Below are 20,541 nucleotides of genomic sequence, written 5' to 3'. Positions count from 1 at the left end.
TTCGAAGACCTTAGAAAGGCAGGGTAGAATAGATTTAAGTTTGTAACAGTTTGGGTCTAGAGCGTCTCCCCCTTTGAAGAGGAGGATGACCGCGGCAGCTTTCCAATCTTTGGGGATCTCGGATGATACGAAAGAGGTTGAACAGGCTAGTAATAGGTGTTGCAACAATTGCGGCAGATACTTTTAGAGAGGGTCCAGATTGTCTAGCCCAGCTAATTTGTAGGGGTCCAGATTTTGCAGCTCTTTCAGAACATCAGCTATCTGTATTTGGGTGAAGGAGAAATGGTAGAGAATTGGGCAAGTTGCTGTGGTGGGTGCAGAGCTGTTGACCGGGGTAGGGGTAGCCAGGTGGAAAGCATGGCCAGCAGTAGAAAAATGCTTATTGAAATTCTCAATTATCGTGGATTTATCGGTGGTGACAGTGTTTCCTAGCCTCGGTACAGTGGGCAGCTGGGAGGACTGAATCCAAAGCATTATGTTTGGAGCAAATCCAACACATCACTGAGTAACACTTTTTGTATTTTCAATCATGGTGGCAGAATCATGTTATGGGTATGCTTATCATTGCCAAGGACTAGGGAGTTTTTTGGATAAAAATAAACTAGAGGTAAGCACATGCAAAATCCTAGAGGAAAACCTGGTTCAGTGGCTTTCCAACAGATACTGGAAGATGAATTCACCTTTCAACAGTACAATAACCTTCAACACAAGGCCATATATACACTAGAGCTGCTTACCAAGATGGCATTGAATGTTCCTGAGTGGGCTAGTTAAAGATTTGACTTAAATTGGCTAATAAATCTATGGCGACTTCAACATGGCTGTCTAGCAATGATCAACAACCAACTTGAGAGATTGAAGAATAACAAAATATATAATGTGCAAATATTGTGCTATCCAGGTGTGCAAAGCTCTTACCCAGAAAGACTTACAGCTGTAATCATTGCCAGAGGTGATATTGACTCGGGTATGAATACTTTAAAGTATTTTTACTTAAGTAGTTTTAACCTCTAACGACGAGCAATCCTGTATCCGGGAGCGTAATCATAGCCTCAAGCACATTACCATAACGCAACTTTTCCTATTCATGAAAATCGCAAATGAAATGAAATAAATATATTCAAACACAAGCTTAGCCTTTTGTTAACAACACTGTCATCTCAGATTTTCAAAATATGCGTTACAGCCAAAGCTAGACAAGCATTTGTGTAAGTTTATCATGGCATAATGCTATGCTAGCTCTGCTGGCAGCAGGCAACATTTTCAAGAAAATAAGAAAAGCAACCAAATTAAATCATTTACCTTTGAAGAACTTTGGATGCTTTCACTCAGGAGACTCCCAGTTAGATAGCAAATGTTCCTTTTTTCCAAAAATATTTTTTTTGTAGGCGAAATAGCTCCCGTTTGTTCATCATGCTTGGCTGAGAAATCGACCGGAAAATGCTACCATTACAATGCCGAACTTTTTTCAAAATTAACTCCATAATATCGACAGAAACACTGCAAACGTTGTTTAGGATCCATCTTCAAGGTGTTTTTAACATATGTATTCAATAATATATCCGTCGAGGCAGTTGGTTTCTCATAAGAAACGATTGGAAAAATGGCTACCTCAGTATTTTACGCAAGGTTTTCTCCGGGAGACACCATGCGACCACTCGCCCTATATGGTCTCTTACAGCCATTCTCCAATGGAAATGCCTAAAAAGACGTCACAATGCTGTAGACACCTTGGGGAAAACGTGGAAAACGTAAGTTGACTCCTAGCTCCTTCACAGCCATATAAGGAGTCATTGGCATGAGGCGGTTTTAAAAAATGCGGCACTTCCTGATTGGATTTTTATCTGGGTTTCGCCTGTAACATCAGTTCTGTGGCACTCACAGACAATATCTTTGCAGTTTTGGAAACGTCAGTGTTTTCTTTCCGAAGCTGTCAATTATATGCAAAGTCGAGCATCTTTTCGTGACAAAATATCTTTTTTAAAACGGTAACGTTTTTCATCCAAAAATTAAAAGAGCGCCCCCTATATCCAATTAAGGGAGATGTTTACTTTACTATTTGTATTTTTGACTTTTTACTACACTACATTCCTAAAGAAAATCATATACTTTTTACTCCATACATTTTCCCTGACACCCAAAATTACTTGTTACATTTTGAATGCATAGCAGGACAGGAAAATTGTATAATCCCTTCTGCATCTGATCTGGCGCACTCACTAAACTCAAACGCTTCGTTTGGGTTATTTTTCCACCACTGTATTTCATTTTTTTTGGAGGGGGGGGGGCTAAATTTAAAAATAATAATAATATTCAGTCTTTAACATAAAAATGTGGAGTAGATCAAGGGGTAAGAATACTTTCTGAAGGCGCTGTATGTAAATACATATTTGCATGCAGAATGAATAGCCTATGCCTTTTCAGTTCCCAATTTGGCTATGTGTGTGTGAGAGCTTTCCAGAGCATGAGTGCATGCATGCGAGAGTGTGTCTGTGTGGGCGTGTGTACGTGCTCTTGCACAGCGCTCGCTCGGGCAGTCTTAGGGAGAGAACCTGCCAGCACATGTGCACCTGTTGCATAATCTGGAGCAGTGGCTGTGCAGCGAAGCACTCTCTTATGTAACCGGATGGGGTGGGGGTGTGTCTGTGTCTCTGTCTGTGGGCTGAGCTGAGCTGTCTGAGGGCACTGCAATTCTTAGTGCAACTTTTGACAAATGAAAAAGACCTAGCTAAAAGACAGTCAACATGGCTCTTGAAATTGCAGTTCATTTTCTCAAATTGTGTTTGTCCGTTTATCAAGGGTTATAATGCATATTACCTCTTTATGTGAGTGTTATACCACACAGTCCATCTGCCATAGGTGAAGCTTGGGTCAAACTGTTTGATGGAGAAATTATTTGGGTTTATGAAATGTGCCTGAAAATAAAATATATGTTTGGGACAATCTGAAGTAATGAAGAGAGAGGGTTATGAGATGGGCATATACTAGAATCTCTTATGAGAAAACGAGCTCCAGGCATGGTCCCTATTAGACAGAATTGGTTGTCACAAAGTTGTCTCCAAGTCACTATATGTGACCAATCAATTTGAGACGTTCTCACAAGTGGCTACGTTTACATGCACACCAATATCCCATTATTATTCGGTATACTCAATTATCGAGTTGACGCATATAAACATCATATCCCATTCACAGTCACCCGAAAACGTTTGTATCCCGGTTATGAGAAACCTGCATAAAATGCCTGGGATATTCTGATCTTCGATGGAATACTGTGGCATGTAAACATCTTATTCCATTTACTGTTGTTTATTGCAGACCGTTTTACACATCCCATTGTGTGATCTTTTCATCTGATTGTCAAACATCACTTTAAAAAGTAGGCTACCTGCACAGTTCCATCCACCATAATAATTCCATAATAATTTGTTTTGCTGATACTCCGTACTGGACATTATAGACTACTGGCTTAGGCTACTTTCACCCCTAATTTAGATACATTTCTGCTTATAATTTCTGACATTTGGTAGGCCATTTGTTTGTCAACTATAGTTAGAAGAGAAGTTGCATGTATCTGTCATAACTTTTTGCCCTAGAAGACTAAATAAAATAGTGTTCACCAGAATAATGTCTTATATTGATAAAATTAATACATTAGTAATCTAGTTAACAACAGTAAAGTTGTCTGTTTCGTTTAGGGACTGGGGAGTAAAACACTAGAAGATTGTTCCTGTGCAAAATGTAAAAATGTCATCAGTTTGACCGGTTTTTAAGGAAATTAAAACAATGAGACACATTTATGATAAGTCTTCAGTTGGTTTTGGGTGCATATTATACAGTGGGGCAAAAAAGTATTTAGTCAGCCACCAATTGTGTAAGTTCTCCCACTTAAAAAGATGAGAGAGGCCTGTAATTTTCATCATAGGTACACTTCAACTATGAAAATCCAGAAAATCACATTGTAGGATTTTTAATAAATGTATTTGCAAATGATGGTGGAAAATAAGTATTTCGTCAATAACAAAAGTGTATCTCAATACTTTGTTATATACCCTTTGTTGGCAATGACAGAGGTCAAACGTTTTCTGTAAGTCTTCTTGGTTTTCACACACTGTTGCTGGTATTTTGGCCCATTCCTCCATGCAGATCTCCTCTAGAGCAGTGATGTTTTGGGGCTGTTGCTGGGCAACACGGACTTTCAACTCCCTCCAAAGATTTTCTATGGGGTTGAGATCTGGAGACTGGCTAGGCCACTCCAGGACCTTGAAATGCTTCTTACGAAGCCACTCCTTCGTTGCCCGGCGGTGTGTTTGGGATCATTGTCATGCTGAAAGACCCAGCCACGTTTCATCTTCAATGCCCTTGCTGATGGAAGGAGGTTTTCACTCAAAATCTCACGATACATGGCCCCATTCATTCTTTCCTTTACACGGATCAGTCGTCCTGGTCCCTTTGCAGAAAAACAGCCCCAAAGCACAATGTTTCCACCCCCATGCTTCACAGTAGGTATGGTGTTCTTTGGATGCAACTCAGCATTCTTTGTCCTCCAAACACAACGAGTTGAGTTTTTACCAAAAAGTTATATTTTGGTTTCATCTGACCATATGACATTCTCCCAATCTTCTTCTGGATCATCCAAATGCTCTCTAGCAAACTTCAGACGGGCCTGGACATGTACTGGCTTAAGCAGGGGGACACATCTGGCACTGCAGGATTTGAGTCCCTGGCGGCGTAGTGTGTTACTGATGGTAGGCTTTGTTACTTTGGTCCCAGCTCTCTGCAGGTCATTCACTACGTCCCCCCGTGTGGTTCTGGGATTTTTGTGATCATTTTGACCCCACGTGTGACCCCACGGGGTGAGATCTTGCGTTGAGCCCCAGATCGAGGGAGATTATCAGTGGTCTTGTATGTCTTCAATTTCGTAATAATTGCTCCCACAGTTGATTTCTCCAAACCAAGCTGCTTACCTATTGCAGATTCAGTCTTCCCAGCCTGGTGCAGGTCTACAATTTTGTTTCTGGTGTCCTTTGACAGCTCTTTGGTCTTGGCCATAGTGGAGTTTGGAGTGTGACTGTTTGAGGTTGTGGACATGTGTATTTTATACTGATAACAAATGCAAACAGGTGCCATTAATACAGGTAACGAGTGGAGGACAGAGGAGCCTCTTAAAGAAGAAGTTACAGGTCTGTTAGAGCCAGAAATCTTGTTTGTTTGTAGGTGACCAAATACTTATTTTCCACCATAATTTGCAAATAAATTCATTAAAAATCCTACAATGGGATTTTCTGGATTTTTTTTCCTCATTTTGTCTCATAGTTGAAAATGATGAAAATTACAGGCCTCTCTTTTTTTTTTAAGTGGGAGAACTTGCACAATTGGTGGCTGACTAAATACTTGTTTTGCCCCACTGTATGTGGTTGAAATACTGTCTGCTTGCATAACAATGTCAAAGATAACACTTTACACGTGCATTCACATTTTCTCGATGTTCAATTAAATAAGTAATATTTCTCCACTCCTGTTCCCAAGACAAAATGTAATATTTGTTGAATAATTTCACTGCAAGAAATGCATAATTCTGCAGGAGTTAATATTATTTTACATGTGAGAGGTTATAGGCCCACTGTCAGTGTCCACATTTCAGTTACTATTCCATTTAACCCATATGAACTTCAATTAGGAATATTCTGTTTATTTCTGGAGACCGGGACACTCGTGAGCAGGATATCAAAGGTGCATGTAAACAGCTTATCCCAAACAAGACCATTAATTGGGTTATGAGCTACTATCCAGACTACTTTGACCACGTTTACATGCGCAATGTCATAACCAGCCTTCTCACAACCTATTTATAATGTTGTGACAACGTCATGTTTTAGTAGTGAAGAGGAGGGGGGAGCACCCTGCCTCATCTCCCCAGCTTCCCTACTCCCTGTTATGGTCTCAAGGGTCCCTGGTCGTGACTCTCCAGCCCAGGTGTGGACCTCTTGACTCTGCATGTCTCTCATTATCACTGTCGAGCACCGTTGAAAAGGATATGAAGGGCCTGTTGAAATGTCAGTATTTTAAAACACACATAGCCAACAGCATCTGCTGTTATGCGCTGGATACGCAACTACTGCTAATGTGATTTATGTTGAGTCTATCATGACTGGTTATGAATAGATAACAGCTCTATCCTCCATGACAAGGGCCATTGTTTTTCTGCGACCTTTTTAATAACGTTTATAGATTATGAAATATTGATGAGAACCTTCAAGCGTCTTTTCTATAGTAACCTACGCAAAATAATTTCTGTATACTGTCCTATTATTTTGTTTTCAGTTGGACTTGCTTATTTTCCTGCTTTTAGGGAAACTGGAAACACTTAAAGATGGCCGAGCTCCCTCCGACAAGTGTTTGAAAGACGGCTGTCCAGACTACTTACCCACGTCTGTCACCAGTAAGTTATCACCACCTAATTCTCTACAATGACCCCCTTAAAAGGTATTCTGCCTTTGTCTCATTAGCATTTTTGTCTGTGTATAATTGACAATGCAGCAGGCTTTAGAACTCTCTATGTCTTTAAACCTTTATTTAACTAGGCAAGTCAGTTAAGAACAAATTCTTATTTTCAATGACGGCCTAGGAACAGTGGGTTAACTGCCTGTTCAGGGGCAGAACGACAGATTTGTACCTTGTCAGCTCGGGGATTTGAACCTTTCGGTTACTAGTCCAACGCTCTAACCACTAGGCTACACTGTGTGTGTGTGTGGTCTGGGCAGGTCTTAGTGGTCTATAGCCGCTGCCTCTGGAGCATATGTACAATGTACCGTAGCGAACATGGGTTTGATTCCGGTCCTCTGCTCTTTCAGCACTTTCTATCCTACCTATCACCTCTATCACTCTTTTTTTTGAGGCCATGTGATATGAACTGCCAACCACTTGTCCTTATCATTAATGTTTTATCTAACAGCATTTTGCACATGGATCCCCAAACTCAATGTGCTGTAACAGTGGTTCTTAATCAGAACATGGCTAGTTCAGTCAGTTCTCAGTCCTTCATGTTCAGTAGCCCTCTAGGTGTGTTCCTGTTCAGGGAGCTGTGTAAATGTGAAGTGTTGGCTACTCTCTCTAGTCAGTTAGCCTCTGGAAGGTTCCACGCTGAGGAAGGGTGTTAGAGGCAGGATGTTAAAGCAGCATCCTGGAGAGGGAGAAGCAGAGGGGATGACTCATCGTACTCATCTTTGTTCTCCAGCCCAGTGTGTGTCCATGGATCACAAGCACTTCAGGGGCCTCTACACGTGTTCTAATCCTCACTTCTCTCTATGCTATTTCTATCCCTCCATCTCTGGCTATGTTTCACCCTCTCAATCTCTCCCTTGCTTTTTTCTTTTCACCCCCTCATTTTTTTCTGTCACGTAGAGGGGTCACATCATCCCATGTGTTCCTTTGTTTAAACCCTTTCATCCTGTGTTGAAGTCCTACATCTACTATTGTGAAGGGATTTCAACCTGTGCAAGTTTTAGAATTCTTTCAGAATGTTTTTTAATTATAAAAGTGTCACTCATTGTCAGGAAGATCTAGGACACTACTACCGTTGTGTACATTTATCATTAGTTTCGTACACTATTTTTGTGTCCAGTGATGGTGGAGGAGGACGATGGGACGGAGCGTGTGTGTGACACTCTGCTGATGTGTATCGTGACGGTGCTGAACCAGGGCCTGAGGAACGGAGGGGGAGTAGGAGACGTGCTGAGGAAGCCTTCCAAAGACGTGAGTGACCTGGTACAATCAATCAGCTGATCAATGAACCAGTCAGCCAGTAATTGATGGATGGGAGGATGGATTGACTGTTTGTTTTACAAAAAATATAGAAAACAAAAGTCCAAATCTTTTTCATGATGATGTTTATGATAATGGTATTCATTGGGATGCTGATGATGACGATGCTGAGTATGATGACGTGTATAGTGATACAACTTTTCATGAGGATGCTGATGAATATCTCACTGGTCCTCTCGTTACCCAGGATCCTCTGTTTGCGGCCCGTGTGGTGTATGACCTACTGTTCTTCTTTATTGTCATCATCATCGTCCTCAACCTCATCTTCGGCGTCATCATTGATACGTTCGCCGACCTGAGGAGCGAGAAGCAGAGGAAGGAGGAGATACTGAAGACCACCTGCTTCATCTGTGGTGGGTACACAGCCCTACATAGCACTTCATAACTCCACATAGCACTACATAACACTATGTAGCACTACGTAGAACTACATGGCACTATACAGCACTAGAGCACCACATAACAGTACATAGCACCACATAACAGTACAAAGCACTACATAACTGTACAAAGCACTACATAACTGTACAAAGCACTACATAACTGTACAAAGCACTACAAAACTTTACATAGCACTACATAACTGTACAAAGCACTACATAATTGTACAAAGCACTACATAATTGTACAAAGCACTACATAATTGTACATAGCACTACATAACTGTACATAGCACTACATAACTGTACAAAGCACTACATAACTGTACAAAGCACTACATAACTGTACAAAGCACTACATAATTGTACAAAGCACTACATAATTGTACATAGCACTACATAACTGTACATAGCAGAGAAATACAAATAGTACAGTTCTGTTGCTTTATTTGTTACCCTTCTGCGTGAAACTGTGGGGGGTTTTGTATCATCATGATGAAAATTCAGTAAATCGTGTCATTCTACAGTAAATTTCTTGCATCTTGCAACTTTGGTAGCAATACCCATTCCACTGTCTTGGAATGTTAGAAAGAAATCGAACTTGCTATATTGTGCTTATAGATATTAGACATTAATATTTGCTGTAGATATACAGTAAGACAGGATGGAGGCTCTAAAATATGGTTAAGAACACCAAAGAAAGACGGAACGGTAAAGTTAATTGTTGTTATCAGAGTGTATAAGTAATGTTTCACCTCTCTCAGGGTTGGAGAGGGATAAGTTTGACAACAAGACCGTGTCATTTGAGGAGCACATCAGGTCGGAACACAACATGTGGCACTACCTGTACTTCCTGGTTCTGGTGAGGGTGAAGGACCCCACGGAGTACACTGGCCCCGAGAGCTACGTGGCCCAGATGATCAAGGTGGGTAGTTAATTCGCTACCTCCATGCTCTACACATGTCTTGTGTGTTTTATCACCAAGGTACTGGTGATCCAATGATAAGTCAGGATTTTATATTTGAGCCCCTACGCTGAATGTGAAAACCGTGTTGGAACGTTAAATTCACACTCCTTGCACACACAAACACTAAGTTTGTCCTGACAGTGTATGTGTATGCAGTAGCCATAGCGTCTCAAAGTGTGTGTTCCTCCTCCTCATCTTTGTCCTCAGCAGCCAGACACAGTGTTCCAGTGTGACTGTGAACCCCCAGCCTCTGCAGCAGACTCAGCCAAAAAAAGAGAGAAAAAAAACACCCAAAACGTGACTGAGCCTCAGTCTCCCTTTCTTCTCTCTTCCTCTCCTTTTAATTATCTTCTCAGACTTGGTTATAAAGCTACAGTGCAGTACTTCTCTCAGGTTTCACAGAAACTAGTGACCGTTACTATTATACTCTGACCTTCACCCCTTTAGGGTTGTAGTACTGTGATACTCAGACCTTCTCCCCTCTAGGGTTGTAGTACTGTGATACTCAGACATTCTCCCCTCTAGGGTTGTAGTACTGTGATACTCAGACCTTCTCCCCTCTAGGGTTGTAGTACTGTGATACTCAGACCTTCTCCCCTCTAGGGTTGTAGTACTGTGATACTCAGAACTTCTCCCCTCTAGGGTTGTAGTACTGTGATACTCGGACCTTCTCCCCTCTAGGATTGTAGTACTGTGATACTCGGACCTTCTCCCCTCTAGGATTGTAGTAGTGTGATACTCAGAACTTCTCCCCTCTAGGGTTGTAGTACTGTGATACTCAGACCTTCTCCCCTCTAGGGTTGTAGTACTGTGATACTCAGAACTTCTCCCCTCTAGGGTTGTAGTACTGTGATACTCTGACCTTCTCCCCTCTAGGGTTGTAGTACTGTGATACTCTGACCTTCTCCCCTCTAGGGTTGTAGTACTGTGATACTCGGACCTTCTCCCCTCTAGGATTGTAGTAGTGTGATACAGTAATATAAAGGCTGGAGTCATCAGCTCACTGTATGTAATGAGTGCTGCAACTTGTCTGGAAAAGAAGCCATACAGAGGAGCTTTTATGTATTGGGTAGGTATTATGATGCATCGTTAGGCTTGTCATGAGCATGAATATCCCACTCATAATTCCTTATAATCATCTCATAATGATTCTGACTACTAGCAGCGATTTTGAATCTGTTCAAACATTGAAACAAAGAGATACTTAACATATGTAATGCCTTTTTATAAAACATAAAAGCTCATACATGATTATAACATGTTATAAAGCATTATAGCTGGAGCCGGAAACAAGATTCTCTGGTCTGATGTAACCAAGATTGAACTCTTTGGTCTGAATGCCAAGCGTCACGTCTGGAGGAAACCTGGTAACATCCCTAGGGTGAAGCATGGTGGTGGCAGCATCATGCTGTGGGGATGTTTTTTAGTGGCAGGGACTGGCAGACTAGTCAGGGTTGAGGGAAAGATGAATGGAGCAAAGTACAGAGAGATCCTTGATGAAAACCTGCTACAGAGTGCTTAGATTCACCTTCCAACAGGACAACGCTCCTACGCACACAGCCAAGACAATGCAGGATTGGCTTCGGGACAAATCTCTGAATGTCCTTGCGTGGCCCAGCCAGAGCTCAGACTTGAACCAGATTGATTGAACGTTTCTGGAGAGACATGAAAATAGCTGTGCAGCAACACTCCCCATCCAAACTGACAGACCTTGAGAGGATCTGCAGAGAAGATTGGGAGAAACTCCACAAATACAGGTGTGCCAAGCTTGTAGCATCATACCCAAGAAGACTCGAGGCTGTAATCGCTGCCAAAGGTGCTTCAACAAAGTACTGAGTAAAGGGTCTGAAAACGTATGTAAATGTAATATTTCAGTTTTATTTTTTGCAAAAATGTATAAAAACCTGTTTTTGCTTTCTCATTAGTGTGTAGATTGATAAGAGGAAAAAAACAGTTTTTAATTCATTTTAGAATAAGGCCATAATGTAACAAAATGTGGAAAAGGTGAAGGGGTCTAAATACTTTCTGAATTGTGTGTGTGTGTGTGTGTGAGATTTATCACAGTGAGCACAGAACCAGCAGGTGTACTGCAGCCACAGCTGTGTTACATAACGCATCTCAAGTGGCCTGCTAATGGATCAGCCTTGCATGGCACGTGCTCTTCCGTCCCTTTCTCCCACAAACACTCTCGCACACAGACACGCACTCCTTAGCAACGTGTCCGTTGATTGCAACAGGATAGAGGAAGACGAGAGGGGCCTCTGAACTCATGATCTATAAAAGCCAAAGGTCAGTGTGTCCCTGTGTGGGGAGCCCATACATCACACACGCATAGTCTCTCTCACTCACTCACACAGACACACGCGCACACACACACACACACTCCTCTGAGTCGGTCAGTTTTTACCTAGGTGAGTCAAGTGAAAGGCAGCACATTTAGTACAGTCTCCAGCAGGGATGGGTGAATTGAACAACCTTGGCTCTTTCTCAAGACAGTGATTAACACAATCATGTGCTGCTTGCTTTTCTTAGTTTGATAGCAGTGTTGTGGACTATAGGCCACTAGGGTTGATTATGGAAGTGGATTGGTCAAAAAAAGAATGCTTCCTCAGGTGAGGTGTGAGTGGTTAACCTTATGGGTGGTGCTATGTCAGTGACTAGCCAAATAAACAAAGGAAAAGTCAAAACGGTATCCTTGGGATGTCCTAACTTTGATGTCACCCCATTGAAGTTGAAATGTAAAAGGTTAAGGTTAGGGTTGGGTAAGTCTTATGTTTAGGGTAGGGATGTCCCAAAGATTCCAAATAGCACTAACCAATAAACAAAGGCCCTACAGAGGGCACCTGTACCTGACTATACCCGAAACATACTCTGGAGTTTAATCATGGTTCATTAATTAGTCATCCCTCTGAGCAGGTTAAAAGTGTGTGAGTGTGTGTCCCTATAACTCCCCTTTATCGGTCTGTTCTCTCTGATTTATTCTCTCGTCTCTCTCTCTCTTTCATATACACACACACACTCTCTTTCTCTCTCTGTTACAGGGTCGATTCCTCCACTAGAGACTCAGTGCTGCTGGCAAGAGAAGCCATACACAACTCCTCTCAAACCATACACAACTCCTCTCAAACCATACACAACTCCTCTCAAACCATACACAACTCCTCTCAAACCATACACAACTCCTCGTAAGCCTAAAATGGTTGTTCCCCTAGTCACTATCATGCTGAGTTGTGTGCTTTGTCCATGTTCTGTTGTGTGCCTGGTGGAAAAGCTTCACAGCAATATGGCGAGAGCCAACCACTGGAGTGCCACTGCGAGTGGTGTAGTCTGTAGTGTGAGACAAAGTGAGGTGTCAGAATGGTTCAGTGAAGCAGTACTGAACCCCTGACTCACCCTCATATTTTTTATTTTATTTATTTTATTTCACCTTTATTTAACCAGGTAGGCAAGTTGAGAACAAGTTCTCATTTACCATTGCGACCTGGCCAAGATAAAGCAACGCAGTTCGACACATACAACGACACATGGAGTACAACAAACATACAGTCAATAATACAGTATAAACAAGTCTATATACGATGTGAGCAAATGAGGTGAGATAAGGGAGGTAAAGGCAAAAAAAAGGCCATGGTGGCAAAGTAAATACAATATAGCAAGTAAAACACTAGAATGGTAGATTTGCAATGGAAGAAAGTGCAAATTAGAAATAAAAATAATGGGGTGCAAAGGAGCAAAATAAATAAGTTAAATACAGTAGGGAAAGAGGTAGTTGTTTGGGCTAAATATATACTGTACACTGTTATTATTTTGCCAGGGGATTGTGCCCAAGTAAATTTTTACACTGTGGTGTTATTTTGGGAAAGACTTGTTATGTCAGAGGTAGGCTGGGATTGTTTATATTAGCCCATACACACAGCTCAAAGGTTAGTCTGTGGACTGTACACTTTTAGTAAAAGCACTCTCAGCACCTTTTTAAACTGTGTTTTTCAGCCAAACTGGCAACAAGAGCTTACATAACATCAGCTGATTGCAATCTTTCTGTCTCACTGAACGTCATCTTATCTCACACACACAGATACAAATCCGCACATGCGCACATCGGAGCATAAGCAAGAATATAATCAACACACATTCGCGCAAAACACACACACACACACACACAGACAAACCGACACACAGATATTGGCACAGACACATGTACACAACTTAAGCCTATTACATAATGCTGCTGTTATATAATGGGCCCCGTTCTCCTTTTCAAATCCTTGTTTACTGTTGATCTGTATCTGCAATTACAACAGTGCTATATTCCTACTCATTTTATTCACTGCTTCACTTGAAACACAATGGTTATGTGTTTGAGCTTGTGGAGGCTTATCTGGAGTCAGTTTCTTTGAGGAGACGTACTGTACAGTTTACTGCAGTACCCAGCCATCTGATCTGGAGTCAATTTGTCTGAGCAGCTCTCTCTACAGCTTACTGCAGTGGCTGACTGTGAGACAGCAGGCCTGTCTCTCAGCACACACTCCTCTTAAGTGAGGAACTTGGACAAGTTCCCACCAATGATATATGTATTCACTTGATGACTGACAGGGGGCGCTGATTTGACACCACGGCGCCTCCATCTTGGCACTTCCACACCATTATATTGTTTATTTATGAAGCTATAGAAATGCGAGAGCATGCGTGTACCGATAGGATGCTTGAGGAATGAGTAGGTCAAGTTTTTACATACAAAACTGTGATTAAATGTAGAAGCCAGACAACAGTTTAAATTAAGCCTCTAAAATTGATAGATCAATATATCCCCAATCAACTGGGAGAGAGCGAACGGTCAGTTGTGAACAACAGCGAACCAATCAGTTGGTAAAGCAGCGCAGCGACACGAATCCAACCAGCAATGACTTCCCTCAGAGGAAAAGACAAGGAGCAACTTGGAGATGCAAACAAGAGTAAAGAACAGCTAAGCGATATCTAGGAAAACATACTTTTGTGTATATATAGTGTATGTGGACACCCCTTCAAATTAGTGAATTTGGCTATTTCGGCCACACCCGTTGCTGACCAGTGTATAAAATTGAGCATACAGCCAAACAATCTCCATAGACAAACATTGGCAGTAGACTGAAGAGTTCAGTGACGTTCAATGTGGCACCGTCATAGGATGCCACCTTTCCAACAAGTCAGTTTGTCAAATTTCTGCAGTGCTAGAGCTGCCCGGTTAACAGCAAGTGCTGTTATTGTGTAGTGGAAACGTCTACAACAGCTCAGCCACAAAGTGGTAGGCCACACAAGCTCATAGAATGGGAGCGTCGAGTGCTGAAGCGCGTACCGTGCAAAAATTGTCTGTCCTCGGTTGCAACATTCACTACCGAGTTCCAAACTGTCTCTGGAAGCAACGTCAGCCCAATAACTGTTCGCCAGGAGCTTCCATGGCCAAGCAGCCGCACACAAGCCTAAGATCACCATGCGCAATGCCAAGCCTTGGCTAGAGTGGTGTAAAGTTCACAGGCATTGGACTGGAGCATTGGAAATGCTCTGGAGAGATTAATCACCCTTCACCACGAATCTGTGTTTGGTGGTTGCCAGGAGAACGCTACCTGCCCGAATGCATAGTGCCAACTGTAAAGTTTGGTGGAGGAGGAATAATGGTCTGGGGCTGTTTTTCATGGTTCCGGCTAGGCCCTTTAGTTTCAGTGAAGGGTAATCTTAACACTACAAAATACAATGACATTCTAGACGATTCTGTGCTTCTAACTTTGGCAGCAGTTTGGGGAAGGCCCTTTCCTGTCTCAGCATGACAATGTCCTCGTGCAACAACAAAAAATATCCATACAGAAATGGTTTGTCGAGATTGGTGTGGGAGAACTTGACTGGCATGCACAGAGCCCTGACTTCAACCCCATCGAACACTTTTGGGATTGAATTGGAACGCCGACTGCAAGCCAGGCCTAATCGGCCAACATCAGTCCCCGACCTCACTAATGCTTTTGTGGCTTAATGGAAGCAAGTCTCAGCAGTAATGTTCCAACCTTTAGTGGAAAGCCTTCCCAGAAGAGTGGAGGCTGTTATAGCAGTGAAGGGGGACAAACTCCCATGCCCATGATTTTGGAATGAGATGTTCGACAAGCAGGTGTCCACATACCGCTGGTCGTGTAATGTAGCTAAAATGCTCTCAATGCACACCAAAACATAATGCTACAATTTGTTGTTAAAAAAGTAGATTAGCTCAAAAAGAAAGTAGTGTCTGACATGTCAGACATGCACATACAAGTCGTGCGCATGAATGAACAAGACAACAAAATGATCCTTCTGGAAAAAAAGTTTAGAAGATGAATTTGACCAGCAGCAAAACTGAATGAGACGAAACAACATGAGAAGATTGTCCTTACTGGAAGATGAGGAAAAAGGGGACCTTTCCAACTACGTGCTCAAGCTGATATCGGAGGAACTTGACGTGAATATATCACTAAACGATGCCATAGGATCACCGTGAAACAGAAGAACACTAAATACCATCGCACTGTAATCTTCAAGCTGTGGAACTATTAGACCAAAGTCAACATTCTGAAGGAACAGAGATCAAATCCACAGCCAGTCCGTTCAATTGATCCAGGACCAGTCGGCTAGGCTGAGAAAAAAACGCAAGCAATGCATTCCGATCAGACAGGAATCAAATCTCAACTCTGCCTCCGGTTATAGAATCTGACCACAATACTTAAATGGCAGTCTATCTCCAATGTATGTACGAAGACATAATCCACAGGCTTTTGGTACATCAGGAGAGAAGTTGGAGTTTAAAAGCCCTAAAAGGCGTAGCAATTTGATTTATGTTTTTTGTGTATTCTCTCTTAAATGTCTGCTCAGCCCACATGCTCTCACACACACTATATATACAGTACCAGTCAAAGGTTTGGACACCTAATCATTCCAGGGTTTTTCTTTATTTTTACTATTTACTATATAGAATAATAGTGAAGACATCAACTTTGAAATAACACATATGGAATCAAGTAGTAACCAAAAAAGTGTTAAACATCCAAATGTATGTATATGTGTGTGTGTGTATATATATATATATATATATATTAAGGGGACTAAATATATATATATACAGTGCCTTGCGAAAGTATTCGGCCCCCTTGAACTTTGCGACCTTTTGCCACATTTCAGGCTTCAAACATAAAGATATAAAACTGTATTTTTTTGTGAAGAATCAACAACAAGTGGGACACAATCATGAAGTGGAACGACATTTATTGGATATTTCAAACTTTTTTAACAAATCAAAAACTGAAAAATTGGGCGTGCAAAATTATCCATAAAGTTCCATCATTTATGTCCAAATAGCCACTTGTTGTTAGCGTGTTCAGCCCAGTAATCCATCTTAATGAAGCACAGGCACTTCATCCAGACAAAAACTCAAAGTTCTGTTACAGTCCTTTAGAAACATGTCTATCGATGTATGGAATCAATCTTTAGGATGTTTTTAACATAAAACATCAATAATGTTCCAACCGGAGAATTCCTTTGTCTTCAGAAAAGCACTGGAATGAGAGGTAACTCTGCCGGGAGCGCGCGTCATGAGACCAAGGCTCTCTGCCAGACCACTGACTCAGAGCTCTTATGAGCCCCTCCTTCTTCATAGTAGAACCCTCAAACCAGTTTCTATAGATGGTTGACATCTAGTGGAAGCCGTAGGAAGTGCAACTTTATCCACATCTCAATGTGTATTCAGTAGGCCAAGCTTTGAAAAACTACAAACCTCAGATGTCCCACTTCCTGGTTGGATTTTTCTCAGGTTTTTGCCTGCCATATGAGTTCTGTTATACTCACAGACATCATTTAAACAGTTTTAGAAACTTCAGAATGTTTTCTATACAATACTAATAATGCATATATTAGCATCTGGGACAGAGTAGCAGGCAGTTCACTCTGGGCATGCTATTCATCCAAAAGTGAAAATGCTGCCCCCTATCCCAAAAAGGTTAAAGTAATGATGGACTGTCATTTCTCTTTTCTTATTTGAGCTTCTCTTGCCATAATATGGACTTAGCCATATTTGGTAAAATACCATATTCTGTATACCCCCACTACCTTGTCACAACACAACTGATTGGCTCAAACGCAATAAGAAGGAAAGACATTCCACAAGTTAACTTTTAACAAGGCACACCTGTTTAATTGAAATCCATTCCAGGTGACTAGTACATGAAGCTGGTTGAGAGAATGCCAAGAGTGAGTAAATCTGTTAAGGCAAAGGGTGGCTACTTTGAAGAATCTGAAATATAAGATATATTGTGCTTTGTTTAACACTTTGTTGGTTACTACATGATTCCATATGTGTTATTTCATAGTTGTGATGTCTTCACCATTATTCTACAACTTGAAAATAGTAAAAATAAAGAAATGCCTTTGAATGAGTAGTTGTGTCCAAACTTTTGACTGATACTTTATGTAACGCATACAATAACTATGTGTTTATACTATGACTATCTAATTTCATGAAATGCCCACCACCCTCATACAACTGTCTGCTAAAATGTTTTATCTGGTTTCTTCAATGACAGAACAGACAATGTTAAACTTATTACATGGAATGTACACATTCTCTATGATGGGAGGGGGGGGGGGGGGCATATGGTTCTTGAACACTTAGAGATTGTCAGCAGATGTGGTTTTCTTGCAATAGTTTTTTTCTAAATATAAGGTGGGTCTGGGCAGGGGGGGGTGTTGTGGATGTTTGTGTGTGTCAGTATGTTGTTGTATGTTTTGTATTGTAAAAAAAATATTATATATATATTTTATAGTACATTTGTTTTGCCACGTTTATTATATTACAGACACCGTAATGTAGGTTTTTAAATGATATGTGAGCTAAACATTAAACAAAAATGAAGAAATATATAAAAACATTTCCTTAATGTTACTGTCCCCACTATGTAATTTTTGTCATTGAAACATTTAATTGAAATACTGTAGAATTTCATTGATCGCTATGGAGCAGATATTCCCAAACTGGGGTACAGGCAATGCCGTTGGGGGTAAGCCAAATAAAAATGTGATTCATATTTTTATTTTTTTATGTGAGTTTCATGTGGATTCATCACATATTCAAACAGTCCATTTAAACTCAGCAAAAAAAGAAACGTCCTCTCACTGTCAACTGCGTTTATTTTCATGTGTAAATATTTGTATGAACATAAGATTCAACAACTGAGACATAAACTGAACAAGTTCCACGGACATGTGACTAACAGAAACGGAATGTGTTCCTGAACAAAATCAAATGTAACGGTCAGTATCTGGTGTGGCCACCAGCTGCATTAAGTACTGCAGTGCATCTCCTCTTCATGGACTGCACCAGATTTGCCAGTTCTTGCTGTGAGATGTTACCCAACTCTTCCACCAAGGCACCTGCAAGTTCCGGGACATTTCTGGGGGAAATAGCCCTAGCCCTCACCCTCTGATCCAACAGTTCCCAGACGTGCTCAATGGGATTGAGATCCGGGCTCTTCACTGGCCATGGCAGAACACTGGCATTCCTGTCTTGCAGAAACTCATGCATAGAACGAGCAGTATGGCTGGTGGCATTGTCATGCTGGAGGGTCATGTCAGGATGAGCCTGCAGGGAGGGTACAACATGAGGGAGGAGGATGTCTTCCCTGTACGCACAGTGTTGAGATTGCCTGCAATGACAACAAGCTCAGTCCGATGATGCTGTGACACACCACCCCAGACAATGACGGACCCTCCACCTCGAAATCGATCCCGCTCCAGAGTACAGGCCTCTGTGTAACGCTCATTCTTTCGACAATAAACACGAATCCAACCATCACCCCTGGTGAGACAATATCGTCACTCATCGGAGAAGAGCACTTTTTGCTAGTCCTGTCTGGTTCAGTGACTGTGGTTTTGTGCCCATAGGTGACATTGTTGCCGGTGATGTCTGGTTAGGACCTGCCTTACAACAGGCCTACAAGCCCTCAGTCCAGCCTCTCTCAGCCTATTGTGGACAGTCTGAGCACTGATGGAGGGATTGTGCGTTCCTGGTGTAACTCGGGCAGTTGTTGTTGCCATCCTGTACCTGTCCCGCTGGTGTGATGTTTGGATGTAATGATCCTGTGCAGGTGTTACACGTAATCTGCCGCTGGGAGGACGATCAGCTGTCCGTCCCGTCTCCCTTTAGTACTCTCTTAGGCATCTCACAGTATGGACATTGTAATTTATTGCCCTGGCCACATCTGCAGTCCTCATGACTCCTTGTACCATGCCTAAGGCACATTCACGCTGATGAGCAGGGACCCTGGGAATCTTTCTTTTGGTGTTTTTACAGAGTCAGTAGAAATGCCTCTTTTAGTGTCCTAAGTTTTCATAACTGTGACCTTAATTGCCTACCGTCTGTAAGCTGTTAGTGTCTTAACGACTGTTACACAGGTGCATGTTCATTAATTGTTTATGGTTCATTGAACAAGCATGGGAAACAGTGTTTAAACCCTTTACAACGAAGATCTGTGAAGTTATTTGGATATTTACGAATGATCTTTAAAAGACAGGGTCCTGAAAAACAGATTTCTTTTTTTGCTGAGTTTATATTTTCCAATGGGGCTATACATTTGGGTGAGTTTTTTTTCTTTCCTGAGTAGCCTCTTTTCATTGCCTAAAATAAAATCTGAATCTAGTGTTCAGCGAAATAACAACACAATGTTGTGGGAATTCCAACAGTCCGAATGTAGCCAGACGTAGCTGCTGCTCATTCCGTTTGCTCGAAAATTGATAAATGGTTATTAAAAAAAAATGTAAGGCTCGCGTCCATAGAGACGCAAACCAGCTCTACTGGTAGTACTACTGCTACCAGCAGTACCACACCTGCACCTGTCGACGACACAAGTTGTTCTGCTTCCACGAGCACATCCAATGCTATCATCAGTAATTCTACATTTGTTGTTAGCCCAGCTAGCATGGACACTGACAGTTGTGAATCTGATGCAGCCAAAAAGCTACTGCCCCTGTAAAAAAGCACCAAACATCAGGCAGGGACATTGGACCATCAAAGAGGCGCAAATATGATGAGAACTACATTGATTTGGGGCTCACTTATATTGGGAGGAGTGCCTTTCCTCAGCCATAGTGTGTTATATGTGCAAAAGTACTATCTCACAACTCGATGAAACCTTCACTCTTGTGCGGACATTTAGAAACAAACCATGCCAATTTGAAAAATAAGCCAGAGGAGTTTTTTGAGCGAGAATTAAGACTTTCGAGTAGTAAGACATGTATAAAAGCAACAGATACCATTATTAAAAAGGTACTAGAAGCGTCTTATATGGTGAGTGTCGTGTCTGGACTATCATTAAATGCGAAGACTTA

At 41.6% G+C, this 20,541-nt stretch overlaps 1 protein-coding gene across 3 annotated transcripts in view; it reads left to right on the top strand.

Annotated features, from left to right (window-relative positions):
- LOC139373668 (inositol 1,4,5-trisphosphate-gated calcium channel ITPR2-like) overlaps window positions 1–20,541 on the top strand; it is a 173,009-nt gene that overhangs the window by 127,937 nt on the left and 24,531 nt on the right. For all 3 annotated transcript variants that reach the window (XM_071114505.1, XM_071114515.1, XM_071114495.1), the window contains exons 52-55: window positions 6,353–6,442; window positions 7,625–7,755; window positions 8,012–8,177; window positions 8,969–9,129. In XM_071114505.1, the coding sequence (XP_070970606.1) occupies window positions 6,353–6,442; window positions 7,625–7,755; window positions 8,012–8,177; window positions 8,969–9,129 (548 nt within the window). The remainder of the gene's footprint in view (window positions 1–6,352; window positions 6,443–7,624; window positions 7,756–8,011; window positions 8,178–8,968; window positions 9,130–20,541) is intronic.

Source organism: Oncorhynchus clarkii, chromosome 2 (genome assembly GCF_045791955.1).
Source record: "Oncorhynchus clarkii lewisi isolate Uvic-CL-2024 chromosome 2, UVic_Ocla_1.0, whole genome shotgun sequence".
Classification (NCBI taxonomy): domain Eukaryota; kingdom Metazoa; phylum Chordata; class Actinopteri; order Salmoniformes; family Salmonidae; genus Oncorhynchus; species Oncorhynchus clarkii.
This window is presented reverse-complemented; position numbering and strand designations above follow the sequence as displayed.